Source organism: Yarrowia lipolytica, chromosome 1E (assembly GCF_001761485.1).
Source record: "Yarrowia lipolytica chromosome 1E, complete sequence".
NCBI classification, from domain to species: domain Eukaryota; kingdom Fungi; phylum Ascomycota; class Dipodascomycetes; order Dipodascales; genus Yarrowia; species Yarrowia lipolytica.
In genome coordinates, this window is record NC_090774.1 from 3,985,011 (window position 1) to 4,003,761 (window position 18,751).

At 50.3% G+C, this 18,751-nt stretch overlaps 8 protein-coding genes across 8 annotated transcripts; 3 read left to right on the top strand and 5 right to left on the bottom strand.

Moving 5' to 3' along the window:
* Window positions 1-636: 636 nt before the first annotated feature.
* YALI1_E39862g (uncharacterized protein) lies at window positions 637-1,173 on the bottom strand (the record flags this gene model as incomplete). The annotated part of the gene is made up of 1 exon (XM_504738.4): window positions 637-1,173. The coding sequence occupies one exon, from the start codon at window positions 1,171-1,173 to the stop codon at window positions 637-639; it is 537 nt and encodes a 178-aa protein (XP_504738.2).
* A 2,415-nt stretch (window positions 1,174-3,588) lies between these two features.
* Window positions 3,589-5,775, top strand: YALI1_E39886g (uncharacterized protein; the record flags this gene model as incomplete). The annotated part of the gene is made up of 1 exon (XM_504739.3): window positions 3,589-5,775. The coding sequence occupies one exon, from the start codon at window positions 3,589-3,591 to the stop codon at window positions 5,773-5,775; it is 2,187 nt and encodes a 728-aa protein (XP_504739.3).
* A 251-nt stretch (window positions 5,776-6,026) lies between these two features.
* Window positions 6,027-7,379, bottom strand: YALI1_E39924g (uncharacterized protein; the record flags this gene model as incomplete). The annotated part of the gene is made up of 1 exon (XM_504740.3): window positions 6,027-7,379. One exon carries the CDS (start codon window positions 7,377-7,379, stop codon window positions 6,027-6,029), a length of 1,353 nt encoding a protein of 450 aa, XP_504740.1.
* A 1,078-nt stretch (window positions 7,380-8,457) lies between these two features.
* Window positions 8,458-9,960, top strand: YALI1_E39934g (uncharacterized protein; the record flags this gene model as incomplete). The annotated part of the gene is made up of 1 exon (XM_504741.3): window positions 8,458-9,960. One exon carries the CDS (start codon window positions 8,458-8,460, stop codon window positions 9,958-9,960), a length of 1,503 nt encoding a protein of 500 aa, XP_504741.3.
* A 512-nt stretch (window positions 9,961-10,472) lies between these two features.
* YALI1_E39955g (uncharacterized protein) lies at window positions 10,473-10,826 on the top strand (the record flags this gene model as incomplete). Its single annotated transcript, XM_002143060.3, has 1 exon — window positions 10,473-10,826. The coding sequence occupies one exon, from the start codon at window positions 10,473-10,475 to the stop codon at window positions 10,824-10,826; it is 354 nt and encodes a 117-aa protein (XP_002143096.3).
* A 130-nt stretch (window positions 10,827-10,956) lies between these two features.
* Window positions 10,957-13,311, bottom strand: YALI1_E39983g (uncharacterized protein; the record flags this gene model as incomplete). Its single annotated transcript, XM_504742.3, has 1 exon — window positions 10,957-13,311. The coding sequence occupies one exon, from the start codon at window positions 13,309-13,311 to the stop codon at window positions 10,957-10,959; it is 2,355 nt and encodes a 784-aa protein (XP_504742.3).
* Window positions 13,312-13,713: 402 nt separating this feature from the next.
* YALI1_E39990g (uncharacterized protein) lies at window positions 13,714-14,031 on the bottom strand (the record flags this gene model as incomplete). The annotated part of the gene is made up of 1 exon (XM_068283187.1): window positions 13,714-14,031. The coding sequence occupies one exon, from the start codon at window positions 14,029-14,031 to the stop codon at window positions 13,714-13,716; it is 318 nt and encodes a 105-aa protein (XP_068139288.1).
* A 900-nt stretch (window positions 14,032-14,931) lies between these two features.
* Window positions 14,932-18,201, bottom strand: YALI1_E40032g (uncharacterized protein; the record flags this gene model as incomplete). The annotated part of the gene is made up of 1 exon (XM_504744.3): window positions 14,932-18,201. The coding sequence occupies one exon, from the start codon at window positions 18,199-18,201 to the stop codon at window positions 14,932-14,934; it is 3,270 nt and encodes a 1,089-aa protein (XP_504744.1).
* Window positions 18,202-18,751: the final 550 nt, after the last annotated feature.

Sequence of the window (18,751 nt, forward strand, 5' to 3'; positions counted from 1 at the left end):
CCCGGTATCCAGTACCAACCGTATCTAGCCTTTCTTAGCCCAACAAGAAAGCGATAACGGGAAAAAGTTTGTGGCGTCCCCTTACGCAATGATGTCCCTGCATGAGGGGTTAGTAAGACAGATCTAAAGAGCACTGGCAGAAACGGAAGAGGTACAAGTTGTGTGTAGGAATAATAGTAAGAGACTCTATATGTGACCTCTACTTTTTTTGCTGCTCTTGGAGGGGTTTTTTGATGCTTGCAGTGTGACAAGTCCATCACTATGCGAATAAGCCACACACCAATGGACGGGTACTTGCAACCATAAAAGAGGTGGCTTATTGTGGTTAAGCAGTATAAGGCCGGGCACGAATATCCGGAGAAGGATGTGCCACAAAGCTCAGCAACGCTGTGGCTGGCCCTAGTAGCACGTGTAACGCGGTTAGGTGCAGATGGCGAATGGAAAGAGGCCCTTAGATCTGTTTCAATTGACTCTGAGACGCTGTCAATGAAGCCACACCGGAGCCATGTTGCTGCCGAGAGTAAGTGCAAGGGTGTGCCACGATAATAGACCAGGTTTCTAGAAGGGCAAGCCACCGAAGGCGTCTGATATTATCCATATCTTCATTGGTCGGCAAGAGAGTCTTACGCGCAGAAATCACTCTTCACATTGCTCGTCCAGCCATCGTTGCTCGTCGAGTTTCTTAACCTCTTCAATAAGAGAGATCTTCACCACCTCAACAATTTGAGGATCATGTTGGACAGCGTGGACATCCATGCTCATAGCTCTATCCAACACCTTTTGTAGCTCGTATTCTCTCTGTTCCTCCTCAAGAACATCCTCAGGAAGCTCAACTGATGTCTCAGGCATGACAGAGTCCTGAGGATCGCCTTCAATGATGGAGTATGCCTTTCGTAGCAGCTCCTTCTGTTTCCGCCGCGCCATGGATGTTGCGCTCTCAAGCATAGGTCGAACGCTTCTCATATCGATATCTGGTTGATCAGATTTGCATGGCTTCTGTGACCTGTGGGCGGATGTAAATCTGTGGGCGAGAGGGGTACTTTGAGCTTGTGGTCCTTGCGACGGCGAGGCGCGGGAGCTCTCAGCAGGGCGCTGGAACAGCTGTCTACGAGCATCGCCCTCCATGTTGTTGGTAGGTCGCTTGACTCGTGAGTCTGGGTCAGGTCGATACATCAGGTGTGTGTCGCTGTTTGTGTTTTATGCAGTGATTTTATTGTCGTGAATATTTCATGCACCCTCATGCACTCTGGGTGATGTGTAATTCGGGGGTTGTGAAAATTAAGAGATACAAGAGGGAAGAAGCTACTGTACGGTACCACGAAGAAGTGGTCGCTTAGTATGGATAACACATATTATGAGGATAGATATAACGTAACAATGGGCCCAAATTTATTGGGAAATATTTCTAAATGAATGTACGGCAGGTGTTAGCACGATTACGTAATTTTAGTGGTGACAGCTAGTTACGATACTTGTAGTCACTACAATTGTATGATATTGGACGTCCAGTGTAAGTCAGGCTCTTCTATCTACAAGAAACGATCCACTATCTGTTTGTCAGACGTTGTACAAGTAAATGCCATTCCAATACAGCCTACCAAACTGATGATACGTAATCTTGACTCTTGATCTCCTGATACGCGCCTGTGAGTGTTTGACGCGCTCTCGGATAAGGCCGAGATTCGAATAACGCTCTCAAAAATACATAAAGGGGGGGGGGGGGACTCGACTACTTGTGGCCTCAAATGGCCCAATTGGTGGACACAAGCCGACTCCTAATCAGCCAATGACAATCTGCATGCTCAGACATTGTATTGGTATTATGCAGATTGTCTACCCCTCATCCCCAACAATCCATTCACCTGGTATTGGTTGGAAGGTCGTTTCTCCACCGTTCAGTTCCGCGTTCAACGACTCGCCAGAACAAGACCCTTCATGAACTACAAATACTGTAATTATTATTCATGCAGTCGTCACTCAGCTATAATTAGTATGACAATTGCAAGTAGCGACAGTACTGCCACACGACGGTCTCAGATGTGGTTCTGTGCAAGACAGACGGTCCGGTTATGCACAGTCTCCAATTTATTATCCAAAAGTTTTTCGTCAGAAAAGGAGGTTGCGAAATTGCACAATTGGACTGCCCCAGCAGGTTACAGTAACACGGAGCCAAGTGATGATGCGTATCTGACAGCTATTATCATATCTTATCAGCTGGCGGACTTGCACTTCTGATACGAGAGTGTGGGATACCGTGTATAAACGGCACACGGCACGTCCAATTCTTGCCTAATCAAGACATGGGTTGCACACAGCCGTGCCATCTGGGGTAACCTCCGCCTCTTTCTCTGTCTGGTTGGAGCAACTGGAATGTAGGTGGGACCACTCATTGTGCAGAGCACAGCGTGCGCGTTGATAGCGCCGCATGTGTGGAGAAGGAAACCACTTTCATTCCTGAAGAGAATGGCTGGGGACGCTTCATTAAATCGATTAATGGTTCAAAAGAGTGTAAAAATAACGTCTATTAACAGGGCCTAGACATAATTATCCCTACAAGTAGCTGAGATCATATCAGGCTACGGGGTCACACCGGAGGCCTTTGCTCTTCTTCAACCAAAAGATGCACGTCTGTCAGAGCATGGGGCTGTACAAGACTCTATAGACCTGTAAGGTTCGGGGACGCTATCAGACACGGCTTTAGCATGTAAAAATAGCACAGTCTAAGAACCAAAAAAAATCACGTTATACGGCTCTAGATTAAGAGGGGAGAATAATAAGACAAACATAACACGACAGATGCCTTCGGGTTTAATCACAACAACGCCCCCGAATCTCTACCCTTCTCAACCATCGTAAGTTTCACTCTGTAACACCTCCTTGATCTTCCGTCAGATTTGCATTTTTCCCGGTATTTAAACTCAAAAAAAGTGCACCCCCTGGCGGATCCAGTTAGACTGCCAAACTGGTCTTGGTTAGGTGGCACCGCATAAGCGAAAATTCCGAGCGCTTGGAGCTCGATAACTATGACTCGTCAATACCAGGGCTCCAAGCAGTCAATTGTTTTTTTACAAACCGGGCTTTGTAAACAAATGAGCCCTGTTAGCTGTAGGCTAGCACACCTCAAAGGTTCCCCCTCCCACAGTGCAGTCAGTGCGTCGATATGAAACTATGATTTTTCTGCGCGTACCGTTCCAAGAACGCAGCGTGTGGCGCACCAACACGAATGCTATCTTGGAGTAGATTAAGCAGCAGCATCGAACAAGCTAGTCCATGTCGTCCTTCGCAGAATTTCGCTTTGCGCTTCTCACCACTTGCCCGTTGCTCCTCCACTCGACCCAAATCTCTCGCTTGCAACCTAAGCCTCTCCAAGTTGCCTACCTAGCTTCTATTAACCTCATTACAGCACTCAACGGGCTGCACCACGCTGCACCAAAACTAATTACTCTGCCTTAGGCTGCACCTCCTGTGTCGCCGTTTTACTCAAACCCACACCAAACATCTCGTCGGCAATCCTGCAACAAGAAAACACTCACCCCTCAGTCACTCCTTTGCCCCACTCTCAGCTAACAGTCCCCCCCATAATCGCTCATGGGTCTTCGCATGAAATCGGCAACAGGCTTGCTGGTCATTCTCCTGATCGCCTTCGCGCTCCAGCTGGTGGCCGTACTGTCGGTACCCGTCACCAAAACCATCTCGCTGGGCTCGTACCAAGACCACAAGTTTGGAGTATTTGGATACTGCAACGTCAAGGATGGAACCTGCTCGCCGGCAGGAGTAGGATACAACCTCGTGGACTCCGACAACGCAGGCTTCTCGCTGCCCTCCAACGCACGACACACCCTGAGTAACCTGCTCATCGTCCATCCCATCGCCACCGGGTTCACCCTGATCCTCACAGTGCTGGCTATGCTGGCTCACATCCAGGGACCGGCCTCGTCCTCAAGATACCTGCTCTTCTGCCTGGTATTTTCGCTGCCCACATTCTTACTGGTTCTGCTGTCCTTCCTGGTGGATATTCTACTGTTTGTGCCCCACCTCGACTGGGGAGGATGGATCGTGCTGGCCGCCACCATTCTCGTGGCTATTTCTGGAGTGGTACTCTGTGTTATGCGACGAACACTCTCCTCCAAGAAGGCCATGAAGAAACACCAGCTGGATACCACCAACGAGCTGTCGGCCTTCTCGTCACACAAACACCTCAACTCGTTTACCTATTCGTCCAAGGAAAATGTTCCTCAGTTCAGCGAGCTGCGATACGAGACCTCCCACGACACCTCCAAGGACGAGGAAGTTCTGCCTCTTACCTCCCATGTCTACGAGGAGCCTGGCCATCACGTTGGAGATACGTCTTACGCTTCTCAGGGCACTAACAACTCTCGAGTCAACCTCCTCACATCGGAGGAGCCCCAGGCACCCAAACGAGAGTCGCCCTTTAAAGATCAGAGACAGGACAGATACACCCCTGACCGATACGGTCCCAGCCCCGACAGATACGACCAGGGTGGACCCGGCCGACCTCCAAACGGAAGTCGAGGTGTGCCTCCCAGACGTCCTTCTAACGGACCCACTCCTCCTGGTCAGGGTCCTTCCCCCACCGGAGCTTATGGCCGAAACAACAATCCCAATTACAACGGTGGTTATAACAACAGACTTCCTCGACCCCGGGGACCTCCTGGCTCTAACAACTCCAGTCCCTTTCTGGGAGCTAGAAACGGCCCTGGCCTCACACCTCCCCACAATTTGCAAACTGCGACCACAGGCCCCATGCAGCTTCCTGCAGGCACTTACCTGCCTGGTGAAGAGCCTGCCAACTCTCCTGACACATATGGTCCTGGTGTGATACCAATTCCGGAAATCAGACGTGAGAGCAAGGTGCCTGGTGCTTCTCCCACTCCTCCTCCCGTGTCCGGCAACTCTCCCCCCACTGAGACTTCCGAGAGCGGTGTGTCTAGACCCTACAGAGGAAACTACAGCCGGCGAGGCAGTGAGGCGAGTGCACAGACTCCTCCTAACGCTCAGCCGAACCCTCCCCCCGGAGGCGCTCAGAACTACGAGTATGTTCCTGCTCGACAGCAGTGGAACCTCACCACTGAGGAAAGCAACGCTACTGCGCCTGCTCCCGGACCCCAACCTCTTCAGCGAAACCACTCTTACGACACATACAATCCCTACAGAAGTGAGACACCTTCTGCACCTGGATCTCGAGCCCAGTCTCAAGGTACCGACGATAACCTTGGCACTTTGCATCAGCCTGTTCCTACCACCGTGACTCCCTCCAACTCTGGAGCTCTCAACAACAAGGACTCTCCTTGGTACTCTCCTCCCGTGGACGAGCAGTTCCGAAACTCTTTCATTCCTGACGCTCCAGTATCGCCCTCCGAGTCCATCTCGTCCAATTTCACATCAGTGTCCCAGCGGGGTATCAACCCCCGATACTTCGGGGCTGATGGACCTCCAGGAGGCCTCCACCAAGGAGCTCCTCCTCCTCCTCATATGCGAGGACCCCCACCTCATATGGGAATGGGTGGTCCCAACATGGGTGGCCACAACATGGGTGGCCACAACATGGGTGGTCCTCCTCCCAATATGGGTCCTCGACCTCCTTATGGTGGCGGGGGACCTGGTCATGGCAATAAGCACGATCTCTTGCTTTCGGGCAACCCCGACTTCCAGTTCCAGCCTCAAACTCGGCGAAAACCTGGTCGCGGCGGTCGACCCGGCATGTCTCCTGCTAGCTTAATGGGCCGAGATACCGGACCATACAGCATGAGATGAACAACTTAATCAGGCACTCTAGAGCCTGGTTAATACTTTTTATTCTAGGCGTTGTAATTAATTTATTTGGTTGGTTAACACTGTGCGAGTGTGTAGGATGGGGTCTGGGTTGCGTATGCGTTTACTTAACATTAACGAGTCATCAATTTATCTTATATTCGCAGTTATCTACTCTGCAATTCCCTAAGTAAGATTACATAATATCATGCATAATCACTCATTTCAATATATTATCATTACAGACATGCAGCTTACTCGGCTCTAATAGCGCTCTCATCCTCCTCGTTCTCGGGTCGGGGCTTGACCACCAGGGGCTGGCCAGTCAGGCGGAAATAAATGTCCTTGACATCGTCAGTGGTCGACTCGAAATGCGAAGACGAGTCGTAGGACTTGGAGATGAAGACTCCGTCCTTGGTGCCATCCTCGATGGGCTCGTAGATGTCGGCAATGCCCATCAGGGTCTCCTTTCGGGGACCCAGCAGGTTGAAGGCAGGCTCAAGCTCAATGTGGGGCTTGTCGGTCTCGATGATGGTGGAGACAATGGCCAGGTAGTGGTCCTTGGCGCAGACGTTGTGGGCAGAAGACATGACAGCAATATAAATGTCGTTCTTTCGCTGGACCTGGTTCTGGGGGATGATGATCTGAACAGAGTCCAGGTTGCCAGTGTTGGGCACGGGGTGGTCCAAAATGCACATGGCTCGGATAACCTTCTGGCCAGTCTTCTTGACCTTCTCAGGGAAGTAGGTGGGATCACCGATGACAATGGGAGCGGAAGCAACCTCGCCCTCAGACTTGACACCAGTCACCTTGCCGTCCTCACCGTAGACAATCTCGTCAACGGGCTTGTTAAGCATGAAGGTACCTCCGTAGATGGCGGAGAGACGGGCAAAACCCTGGGGCAGCTCACCCAGACCGTAGACGGGGTAGATGTAAGGAGACTTTCCGTATCGGGCCATGGAGTTGAGGTAGAGGGCGATTCGCTCCACGGTCTCTCGAGCAGGCTGCTTGAGGTAGTCGTCGTTGGTCCACAGAGCCATAGAGTGGCCCACAAAGTCCCGAGTGCCGGTCTCAAGACCAAACTTGAGGTAGACCTCGGACATGGTGTTGGTGTCGAGCTTGAGGCCCTGGTGGGTGGCGAGATCGTCCTCCTTGTAGCCTCCGACGAACTCGAGGAACTTGGCAAGTCGTCGCTTCTCAAACATACCCATGAGAGAAGAGTTAATGGCCTCCGATCGGTTGGAGGGCACCTTGGCGATCTTTCCAGATCGGAAAACGAAGGAGCCGGAAATCTGCTTAAAGTCGATGTATCGGGTCACGTTGGTGTGCACCAGAATGTTGGAAAGCTCTCCATTGGCCATGAGGAATTTAGGGATCAGATCCACGTTCCAGTCTCGGTCTCGGCCCAGTCCGTCGGGCTTGGTGTCCTCCTTGCCAGGTCTGAACTTCTTGTAGAGCTGGGTAAGGTTGAGAGAAGCAGACTCTCCACCGTAGTGGTCCTGCCGGTCAATGTGCAACACCTTCTTGCCCTCGACGGATAGGATACCGGAGAGAATGCACTCGGTAAGGCCCGTGCCGAGCACAATGACGTCGTATTTTTCGTCCATGATGATATGTGGGTTGTTGTATAAGAAGGGTTCAAGAGAGAGGTTCCACGAAGGCTAGCGTAAGGTGTTGCTTAAGGGACGTGGTTGATTAGGGTTGCGTTACCCGGATTTGGTTACTAGTGCAATCTGGGTTAGGTCTTTCCGTGGAAGGTGACACTATAAAGTACAAGCTATGGTAGGGAGGTAGAGTCAGTTGTCGTTTAATCATGACAGGTACCCGCCTCCCCAGCTCTCATCATAGTGTAGCGACTCATCTCTAGATTCGCCATATCGCTACGTGGCCATGCATGGTTGCACGGTTGGGACACCCGTCATGCAGAATCAGGGATGTTAATAGCCACACAAGGCTTGGAGGTGTGAGTGCGGCAGTGCGACTGAAAGAGTTAGCCTGTGATCAGTGAGACAATTGAGTGTTTATCTGGGTGAATTGATAAGTTGTATACGTTCATATCGTTTATTGATGATTGCGTGGCCATCGTAACAGCACGTGCATATTCTCAGCAGTACTCATGTGTGTCTCCTGGGAGCTGAGTTGTTGCTGCGGTTACCATCATCATGATCGTATCCTCGTAATTTTAGCCATACGAGTACGATACCATTGCAGGTACTTGTACTGTATTGATACGAGGCGAGCAGAGTCGATATAGAGCACATAACGATAGGGAAAGAGTGGGACAATTGCTAGAAACTATGGCGTTCCTATTGTTTTTGTTCTTCCCTCTCTCCAGATAAATTTCTCATAACCTGCCTTAACCATGGCTTGAGAATCATTTCCCTCTGAATTTTCACTTTTGATCAGAAAAAAGTAACGTTCCACCGTTCTGATGGATATGTACTGCGGCTTTAGAGGTCCTATTTAGGAAACTACATGCGACGATTGGATATGAATAACACCGATTTCAAGCTGACTCTTCGATGCCGAGTGCTTTTGTCTTCTCCACCCCCACATCCAGTACCCCCACATTCAACCCCCCACACCAGATTATTGAGTACATGTTTAGGCAACCTTATACGGCTCTAGACCAGTGATAAGTAAGAGTCAAATTCATCCTTCTCGAAACATCACAACGACAGTGAAATGACTCGATTGCCGCTGATATCGATAAAAGACGCGAAGTTCCGCATGATTGGGGCCCTGGCCTCGTCAGGATCCAACCCTTACATTTTCCCCAATCCCATTTCGCTGACAATCAACCCGGATGAGAAATGGGTCATCAGTGGACCTCGAAAGTCGCAATTGATGTCCATTCTGGCCGCCAAACATGTATCAGATCCACCTCTGGGCCGGCAGTACCCTTTCCTCAAGAAAAAACGGGTTCCCAGCCAAGTCATCCAGACGCTGGAGTTCCGAGGATCAATCAACATGGGTCACTTGTCAGCTCGATATGAGTTCTTCAAGGACGAGTTCGACATGACTCTCATCGAGGAGCTCAAGCGAGCCTCCCGTGATCCCGCAACCGCGATGGACGACATTCCCCAGTTGCTGAAGATGTTGGAGCTGGACCAAATTGGTGATCGATGGTTTGGAGCTCTTTCCAACGGGCAGACCCGGCGATCTCGAATCGCCAAGGCTCTCATGAAGCATCCCGAGCTTCTGCTCATCGACGACCCCTTCCTTGGTCTCGATCCCGGTGCCGCTGACCTTGTCAGCAATGTCTGCAAGGAATTGCCTGAGACCAGAGGTACACACGCCATTCTGGGTCTGAGATCCCACGAGACGGTCCCCGACTGGATCACCCACGTGGCTTACGCCGATAAGTCTGGAATCGTGGTTGCAGGAGAGAAATCTCTTTCTGGTGAGCTTCTCGAGAAGGCAAAGACTAAGCATGACGAAAAGATCTTTCTCCGAGGAGAACGAGCCAAACAGGCCCGGGAGAAACTGGCCTCTGATCAGGACGCCCCCTCTGTACTGACCATGAACTCCGTGGATGTAACTTACTCCGGAAAGCCTGTTCTCTCCAGCCTGTCGTGGGACGTCAAGCCTGGACAAAAGTGGCATCTGCGAGGAGTCAATGGAGCTGGAAAATCTACTCTCCTATCTCTGATCACAGCTGACCACCCTCAGTCCTGGAACGAGAAGATTGTCATGTGCGGAACTCCTCGAGAAGTTGGAAACCACTCTTACTTCTCTATCAATAATAGAATTGGCCATACCTCTCCCGAAATCCACGCTCTGTTCCCCAAGACTCAGACCGTGACTGAAGCTATTGACACGGGGTACATTGTTGGAAGTAACATTCCTCCCAAGAACCTCACTCCCGAGCAGAAAGAGAAGCGAGATAGTCTTATTTCGCACTTTGAGCTTGACGCTGAGCGAGACACGCCCTTCAACGACCTGACTGTTAGCCAGCAGAAGGTGGTTCTCTTCATCAGAGCTGTCATCAAAAACCCAGACATTCTGATTCTCGATGAGGCTCTTTCTGGTATGGACGACGACGCTGTCGATCTCTGTAAGGAGATGATGGAGTCTTGGCCTGGCTCTGTGATTGCCGTTGCTCATCTGGACGAAGAGCTCCCCAGCTGCACCCATTATATCCAGCTCAAGCCCAACGCTGAGCCTGCCGAAACCGGCCAGCTGTAATTAGTGACACCCGAAAAACACCCCTGGATCATGCCATTTCAGAATTGGTGACCCAGGCCCATTAACACTCTGACACTGAACTGTCGTGTTTATTTATACAATAAAATTCATCTTGAGATTGTAGGTTGCTGGGTCAACTTTGTACCCGAGAAGTAGCCGTACTAGTGAATCAAAATCGAGCACGGCTTTGTTCATTCCAGAACATCGTTCTGTGTCCAAAGGCTCAGTTCTGTTTTGTAGCACACAGTAGATATGCTTGCAGACCCATTAACCGCTCATACACACAATCGTACATAAAGTTCAGACTGTTAACATCACATCACATCAGCATCTTCTAAACACACCAGGAACCACAATGGTGAGTATTCGACGTTGCGACACCCGCCATACAGACCTAACACAGTCTCTTTACACCTTCCCCGACTCTACTCTCAAGGATCTTAACAAGTTCCGATTCGCTAGTGCCCGAGTGGACAAACCCCAGGCTATGATCTGTGAGTATCAGTGACGACATGGCTCGCGACATTCAACTAACACAAGTGGAAATCAACAAGAACGACTACTCCATCCAGATTGCCGATACTGACGATGACTACCCCTTCTCTTCTTCTGAGGAGCTCGTTGAGAACCTTCCCGACAACACCCCCCGATACATTGTGCTTAGTCACCCTATCGACAAGCCTGACGGACGAAAATCCTCTGTGCTAGCAATGATCTATTACAGACCTGCCACTTCTACTCAGGAGGCTCGAATGCTGTACGCTGGAGCTGTTGAGCTTGTCCGAGGCAAGGCTGGTGTCAGCAAGTTCATCGAGATTGACGACGAGGAGGAGTTTGAGAACCTCGCTGAGCTGGTTCAGGAATAGACACCACAACAAACACACTAATTACATTTCATGTAACATAGATAGATGTAATGACTAGATAATGACAATGAATAATCCCATATGACTATTTACGCTAATGAAAATGACAATAATAATTTAGTAAAAAGTGTTACAGCTGGGAGAAGATCTCCTTAGTGGGATCCTTGCAAGTGAAGAGTTGGTAGATGTAGTCAGAAGTAATTGGACCCAATTTCTTGCCAGCTGAAAGGCCAGTACCAACCAGAAGCTTTGGTCCCTTCTCGTCGAATGCCTTGGCCAAGGCCTGTGCAGATTCAAACTGGTCGCTGATGTTCTTGGCAGCCTGGAGAGTGACTCGCTTCTGCTGTTCTATCATAGATCTCAGACACTCCTTCTTGGTCTTATAGGACTTGGTTTCAGAGCTGTAAAGCTCGAGCTTCTGGCGATAGGGTTGCAGAGAACGACCCAGATGCATCTGACAAATGTACTCGGCGAGCTCCTTATCGGTGTTGAAGTCCACTGGCTTGTAGCTGAGCGTCAAGTACAGAGTGTTAACAAAATGACGGACCCGATGGACCTTCTCCTCGTTGCCACTGATATCCTTCTTGGGAAGGTATCCAGTCCCGCCCAGTTGCTTCTTGTGCTTGTCTGCCTCCACTGCGTGAAAAAGACTTTGAAGAGCCTTTTCCAGTCCTTGGGTTAGAAGCACAGCAATCTTGCATCCACACAGAGCTGGACTCTTCCTGATCTCAGACATCGTCTCCATTCCATTCTCAAGCTCAGCCAGTCGCATAAGCTCCTTAGCTGTGAAGACAATAAGTGCAAAGTCCTCTCTCTTGGTTCCTGGGGTAACTGGGTTATACACATCCTTCTCCTGGTCGTAGACACACGTGTAGTGACGGTCATACACGATCTGACTGTATTCGCATCCTGCCACGGGAGTCGGGGAATGAAATTTGAACTCGGGGACGTCAAGCTCCTTTCTCTGAGTCTCGAGAACCTGAAAGAGCTTCTTGTTTTGCTTGAGGCGCTCGTCCAATAAGGTGGTCAGCTCATGTTTGGTGTCCTTGTGACTTGATCTCTTCCTGTTGGCGTCCTTGAGCTCCTTCTTGTTGGTTGTCGTCTTTGGTGTAGCCGTTGAAGGTGAGCCAGCCACGACGAATTTAGGCATGCGCGGTTGGTGATTCCTGCCGAATGTCGTTGCCTTAGACTTCGCAAAGTTCGCTAGATCATTACCACTGTTTCTTGCGAACAACAACCCAACGAAACGGGCGGCGGATGTCTCTGGAGAAACCATGTCGACAGGAGACGAGATCTCGACAGGACATGTTGCCATGGGTGCATTTTCTCGCACAGGTGAAGAGTTTGCTGGTGCCTCTTGAACAGGGGAAACCGGGACAACGGGAGGTGACGACAAAGCCATGGCAGGAGACGCATGCACCGGAGTAGCCATGTCAGGGGATAGGGGTCCAAAAGGGGAGGACGATTCGACAGAAGGAGGTGATGCTGAGTCTGCAACGGTTGCAGTAACTGGGAGTGTGGCTGAGGAGGAAAGTAATGGGGTTGCTGTCGTGACCGCTGGTGAAGAAGCATCTGTAGTTGTTGTCACAATTGGTGAAGATGGAGCGGTGACTGCAACTGGAGAAGAACATGTGGACGAAGCTGCTGATGAGGGAGTAGCAGCACCAACAGGAGGTTCTGACTCCTCAGCAGCCTTCTCGGCGTGCTTCTCTTTAGTCGACTCAATGGGCTTCTCGGTGGACCCCTCAGAAGACTTAACAGTGGACTCTTCAGAAGTCTTGGAAGTAGGCTTAGGTGGCGATTCCTCCGCTAGCTTCTGGTCTGGCTTCCCAACAGGTGTGGGGGTGGTATTCTGAGGCAATGGTGCATTCTTCAGAGGCGGCGAGTCGTCAATGATGATAACAGGGGACGCAGCAACCAGTGGCGCTGGAGTGTGCATCTTAGATGCTGAAGATCCCACAAGTGATGCTGGAGGATTCCCATGTGGCATTTGAGACTGTCCATAGGGCAAGTGAGTATGCAGAAGAGGTGAATTGGACTGAGGTCGATGTACATTAGTTGGTGTATTGCCACAGTAGCCTGGGAAGGGATGTGACTTGACTGTACTCTGGTAGTTTCCCTGGAATTCAGGTGAGGGAGACCAAGCGGTAGTAGGAGGACAGTAACCAGGGGCACCAGGTCCATATCCAGTCATATATCCGGGGGCTACGTGATGGGGGGTATGTGGAGGAGCTGGAGAGGTATAACTGGGTGCAGCAGTGTGGCGTGAGGGAGGAGCTGTGCGAGGAGCTGTGTTTGGTGTTGCCATTTTTGGGGTGGGAGCTCGAGGAGCAGCAGTTTGTCGAGATACAGGTGCCCGAGGAGGTGAGTCCAGGATAACCACGTTTGAGGTCCCGTATTCCTTCTCCATGTTCGCCTTGGCCTTCCGGAGGTTGGCTTGATGCTGGGCCCACTGCTCCTCAGATAAAAGAGACTTCAATTGCATCTGGATCTGTCTCTCTGTCTCGATTCTAGCCTTTCTTGACATTCATCGCTCCCTGGGATGTTGGTGTTGCTCGCGCTGTGTGTGGGGAAGGTCTCCTCGCAGCTGGTGTCCTTTGTGCAGCAGGTGTCCGTTGTGCAACAGATGTCTTCTGTGTAGCCATAGAGAGTGTCTCCGCAGGTGTGCCAACAGCAGGCGTCTTATGCGCGGCGTTCTTTGAAGAAGACACATGGCTCGGCTTGGCTGTAGAAGTTTGCTGGGCAGAAGATGCGGCCTTGGAAGCAGTGGCAAGACTAGGTTGAGCTGACTGGCCAACAGTAGTCTGTGTTGACTCTGCTGACTTTGCTGCTTGCCATGTTTCCATCATTTTTGCCGCCTCCTCTCTAGATTTACCCAGTCTCCTCGCTATGATTTCGGACTTTGTACGGCGTTTGGCCAACTTGGCCATCTCCGAAGGCCTGGGTTTGTTCTGGACCTTTCCTGTCTTAGCTGCAACAAACACTGGAGGGGTAGGAAGCACAGCAGACTTTGAAGAAGAAGATTCCATTGGGGCAGTGTCAACAGCTGGAGCCTTCGACGAAGGTGCAGCTTTTGACAATGAGGATGTAGGAGCCGACTTGGTCTTTTCAGCTGGTTTGGGCTCGGGGGTTTGTTTCTTGGGTTCAGGCATCTTGAAATTGGGACCCATGATGAACTCAGACAGCGACTTTGCGATGCCTCCATGGACCTTTGTGATCTTCTTGGGTTCTGATACTGAGTTCGTGGACCGCGAGAACTTGGGCTTTGGAGGAGGCCGCTTGAATGTGCTCATATCGTCGTCAGAAGAGAGGCTCATTTCTAGATCAAACTCGTCGCCCATGGAGTTCGATACCTGTCTCTTGGCTTTTGGACTGGATTTGGAGTCAGGCGCACGTCGCTTGGTTCTGCTGAGTCCAGCCTCTGATGGCGTGGTGGGCGAGCTGGAAGGCCCATCGTCTGAAAACACCGACGATTTGGCGTTGGTGGCTTTGTCTGTCGGCTTCATGGGTGCGCTGTCTAGACTGAAAATATCTGTCTTTTGCACGCGTGATGATTGAGTTCCTCTTTTAGTAGACCGCGTTTGTGCGTCCCAGACGCGATATGCATGTACGCGTGCCGTAAGTGTGTTACGTAATGGGTGCCGGATGGAGAAACCTACACTTGCGATACTTACTGTAATACATACTGTACGGGTGTCGGTGTTGTATTGTATTGAGGTGATTAAAAGGTGATTTTGGTTAGCGAACAACAGTATATAACCCTGCTTACATTAATGTACTGTACAGTATCGTACTCATGTGGTACGTCTCCGAAATACGGACCACGCTACTTTTCTTGTTCATTCCTTACAGGAAAATCTGGACAAAAAAAATAACTTCTCAAGATGAAAGGAGTTCGATTAATTTGCAACCATGTGATACAGTAGCTGACCACGCGCACTTGTTAAAAAAAAACAATACATCTAAAATGTGTTGTGCTTGTACCAGTACAGTATGTACATAATAACGTACGAGTACGAACAGTATGTACCTGTGACTATGTTTACATGCCATCAGATCTATAATATCATTATTCGTTACATATACAAATTGTCTCGTATTAGCATCATGCAGAGGGCTCTTGTCGAGGGGGAAGAGAAGGAACAGCCTGTTTCTTGGCGTCGTTGAACTTGGTTTCGTTCAGCTTGGTCAGAGCAGACTGAAGCTGTGTTCGAGCCGAAGAAACAGCCTCGTGCCGGTCAAGCCGCTCGTGCTGATGAATGACATCGTTAAACTTGAGCTTGATGAGCGTTCGCAGATCCTCGGTAGAGAACTGTTTCAACTTTCCTTCCTTCACCTCGGCCAGAATGGTGTCTGCATCGAGATCAAACAGCTCATAGTATTTGAGAGACGACGAGAACGTGATCTGCTGTGGAGACTCCATGATGGACTTGAGCATCTGCTGGATAATGTGGATGTTGTAGAGCAGCTTAGCCACACCATTGGCGTTGAGAGCATGCAGGGACTGAGTGGACGCCACAAAGACATTGTCAATGTACTTGGACACTCCCTTGAGAACCGCGTGTCTGAAGTTAGGGTTAAGAAGACCAGACATGCACTCGTCGCACTGCAGAATGTCAGCATCCAATTGGCTGACAAACGTGTCTCGCTCATCAAGTGGATGGTCTAGGTAGTAGTCTCCGTTGATCATAGCCTGCTCAATGTAGTGCATGACTCGGACACGAATGTCACACCGGAGAGTGACAAGACACTGAGATGAGAGAGACTTGTACTCCTTCATCGTCCTGTCGAACTCGTCAACTGCCTGACCAGCCAAAGTGAGCTTGACGAGTCCAGAAACAGACTCGCTGGACGAAGATACAAGCTTTGATGCATCTGTAAGGGTCCATCGCTTTCGAAGCTCACCAGAAGCAGCCATAGAGTCGCCAGAAGCAGAAGTAGGGGGAGTTTCGGTGACGACGTTTCGTAGAGACTCGAGCTGCTCAAGAGACCATTCCAGGGAAGACACCAGGGTGCACATTGCACGGAAGGACTTGGGATCCAGAGTGTCCTGTTTAGTGATAGGGATCTGGATCTTTCGGAGTCCGCCCTGCAATTTGAGCAGTATGGTGGTCTCCTCGTCGATGAGCTGATTAGTGTCGAGCGAATTTCGAACAATCTCAGTGGAAATGGTTCGCAGCTTGGGCTCTTCCGCCCATCTGGCACATAGACGGATCTTGCTCTGGTCCTTATCGGAGTCAGCCCATGAGATTAGGGTCTGGAAGTAGATTTTGTATCTTGCGACAAACTTGGAGATCAGGGACAGGATTAACGACGTATACTTCTCACGGTACAGAGAAGAGGTGTTGAGAAGTCGACAGAGCTGGAAGACCAACGTAGAGAATGCCTCAGCCGACTTGAAAATGGGGGCAGCCAGCTTCGAAGAGAGGCCATCCGTGATCTGGAAAGCCTCGTTCGACTCCACAGTGGCTGAAAAGGCGTTCTCCAACGAGTCCTCGAGTTGAGGCAGGAACACTGAGCTGAGGAACTCGTCCAGAAACTGTCGAGGATGGCTGATTCCAGTGACCTTGGGGTCGGGGAAGATGTTCTGCACTTTCTGCATGAAAAGAAGAGTGGGATCAAGGAAAGCACGAACGTTGAAGACGTTGGGTGGAGTGAGCATCTCGTGACTGAGAGCAGTGTCCACAGTGACGAATGGAGAGCCTGCATTTCGAGATGTAGAATGCAGGGCATTGCCAGATGCAGATGCCAAACCAGGCACAGAGTGTTCCAGGACGCCTCTCAGAATATCATTCTCCTGATTGAACTCATCAGGGATTCCTCCGGGGTTATCAAGCTTGAACAGGGGCTTTCGAGTGCTACTGCTTCGCTTGGTCATGGGTCTAAATGGCGCCGGAATGTCAAAGTCCAATCTGTTTGGTGCGGAGATGTTGGATGCATCTGTGATGTAAGATCGGAGTAGCATCTTGACCTCGGATTCCATAGTCTGCCACACTCCGAGAAAATTGTACTCCAGAGTCTTTTTGTGTCCATCGTGTCTGTTAGTAATGGCCTTGGACACCTCGTAGAATGCACGGTGACCCTCAAGGCATGCGGAGAGCTTAGAATACAGCGTCCAGACCAGGTCCTTGAGCACATTCAGCCCGATATCACCATTGATAGGGCCAAAGAAGTCAGACAGGTAGCCTGTGGCAGAAGGGTTGTTGGAGTTGCCTCGCTCCTCCGTGTTGTCACCGCCATACTCTTGCAAGTCACGTAACGATTTGGGGAATCGCGCGGCAACTTCCTGCACTGTCTTGTCGACGAGCTTGTGGATCTCGATAGGCAGACGTTGGTCAACAATTTCAAACAGTGACGGAAGACGATTGAGGTTATTGACTGTCTCGAGAATCAGTTGGATGTAGATGAACGAGTTTTGCTCGGGGTTAGCCATCTGAGAAGTTGTGCTCTCTTCAAAAGGTTGGTCTTTGTGTTCTGCCAGGTCAGACAGGAAGTCACGCAGTTCCTCGGAGCCAGAGAAAGTCATGGTTGCCTTTCCACCCTTGCTGATTTCGTGATCCAACTTGTCCATGATGACCTGTTCGATATCGCCAACGGATCTTGCTCCTGTCAGAGATTGTGAACTGAGGTTTGAAATGTTGCCCACCCATCGTCGGTCGCAGTAGGGAGATTTGAGATACAGATGAGAATGCAGCTCCTCGACGAGGTGTGCAAAGATGGTCGACTCCTGGGCAAGAAGGTAGGTTTTGAGACCCTCCAATGAGGAGATTGACGCTAGTCCGTCGTCATCGAGGAATCTGAGGGCGCTGTGGAGGGTTTCTTGTGCCGAGAGAAACTGCTTCTTGGAGATTTCTGTGTCGAGCTTGTCGGGAACAGCCTTGAGATCCTTGATCTTTTCCAGAATCTGAATCATCTGCTTGTATCGCTGTGACGTAGCGCCCAACTCCTTGAGAATGGGCTTGTTTCGGGACAGCGCACTTTTGCTCTCCACTAGCTGCTGTTTGAGCTGCCGCACATTGTCATGCGACTCGGCGATGCTCTGCGCGATAGATCTGTAGGAGCCTACCGAGGAGTTGAACCCCTGATAGTTATCGTTCACCACGTCCTTGAGCACGTTGCTGATGTCCGAGGTGAGTTTTTCGTAGTCCTTGGAGAAACGGGCCTTTCCAATTGAAGACGTGTCCATCAACGAAAGCGACACCTCGAGGATGTTGGCATTGTCTCGACCCAGCTCGGGCCACTCGTAGTCCACCTTTCGACACAGCTCATCGATCTTACGTGTCACGGGTGACGGCGCATGGTCCGAGTGGTCTCGAGGAGCCACAGACAGTCGTCTGGTCGTGCGGTGGTTGTCGGGCAGACCCAGGTAGCTCATTGGTGTGCGACTAGGTGTCCTTCTGTCTGGTGATGGATATATTCACTCGTTGCTGGCGTGGAGGTGAACTCTATCCTGCAGCTGGACTTAGCGGAATTTGGCCCCGAACTCTGTCGAAATATTGGCAGGAGGACAGGAAGGACGGAAGGACAGGAACAGAGGGAGTTTCAGACCAATTGTGTTAAAGTAATGGTCTCTTTTCAACTCTGACTTTTTCCTCCTTGGATACTCTTTGCCGTCGCCATTTTAAAGACCCCTCAAGATCTATATTTCACTGGAGATAACTCATGCATTGTCCCTAGCACAAGCTCCACCTCTCTATGCAGTAAGCACAAGGGCGTCGAATACATACAGGTCGGTTGGTCGAGATGAAACATGTCATAAAGTATTTTCTGGAGTGATCCATGCCATATGGTACTTCCATTTCTGGGATGCTCAGGAGATCTGCTAATATGTAATTGATTTGAGATGTTTAAAGTGGTCGCATACCAGCAAGGTTTTTTCACTCACGGATTTAACCCGGAGATGTTAATTATATAAGTAATTACTT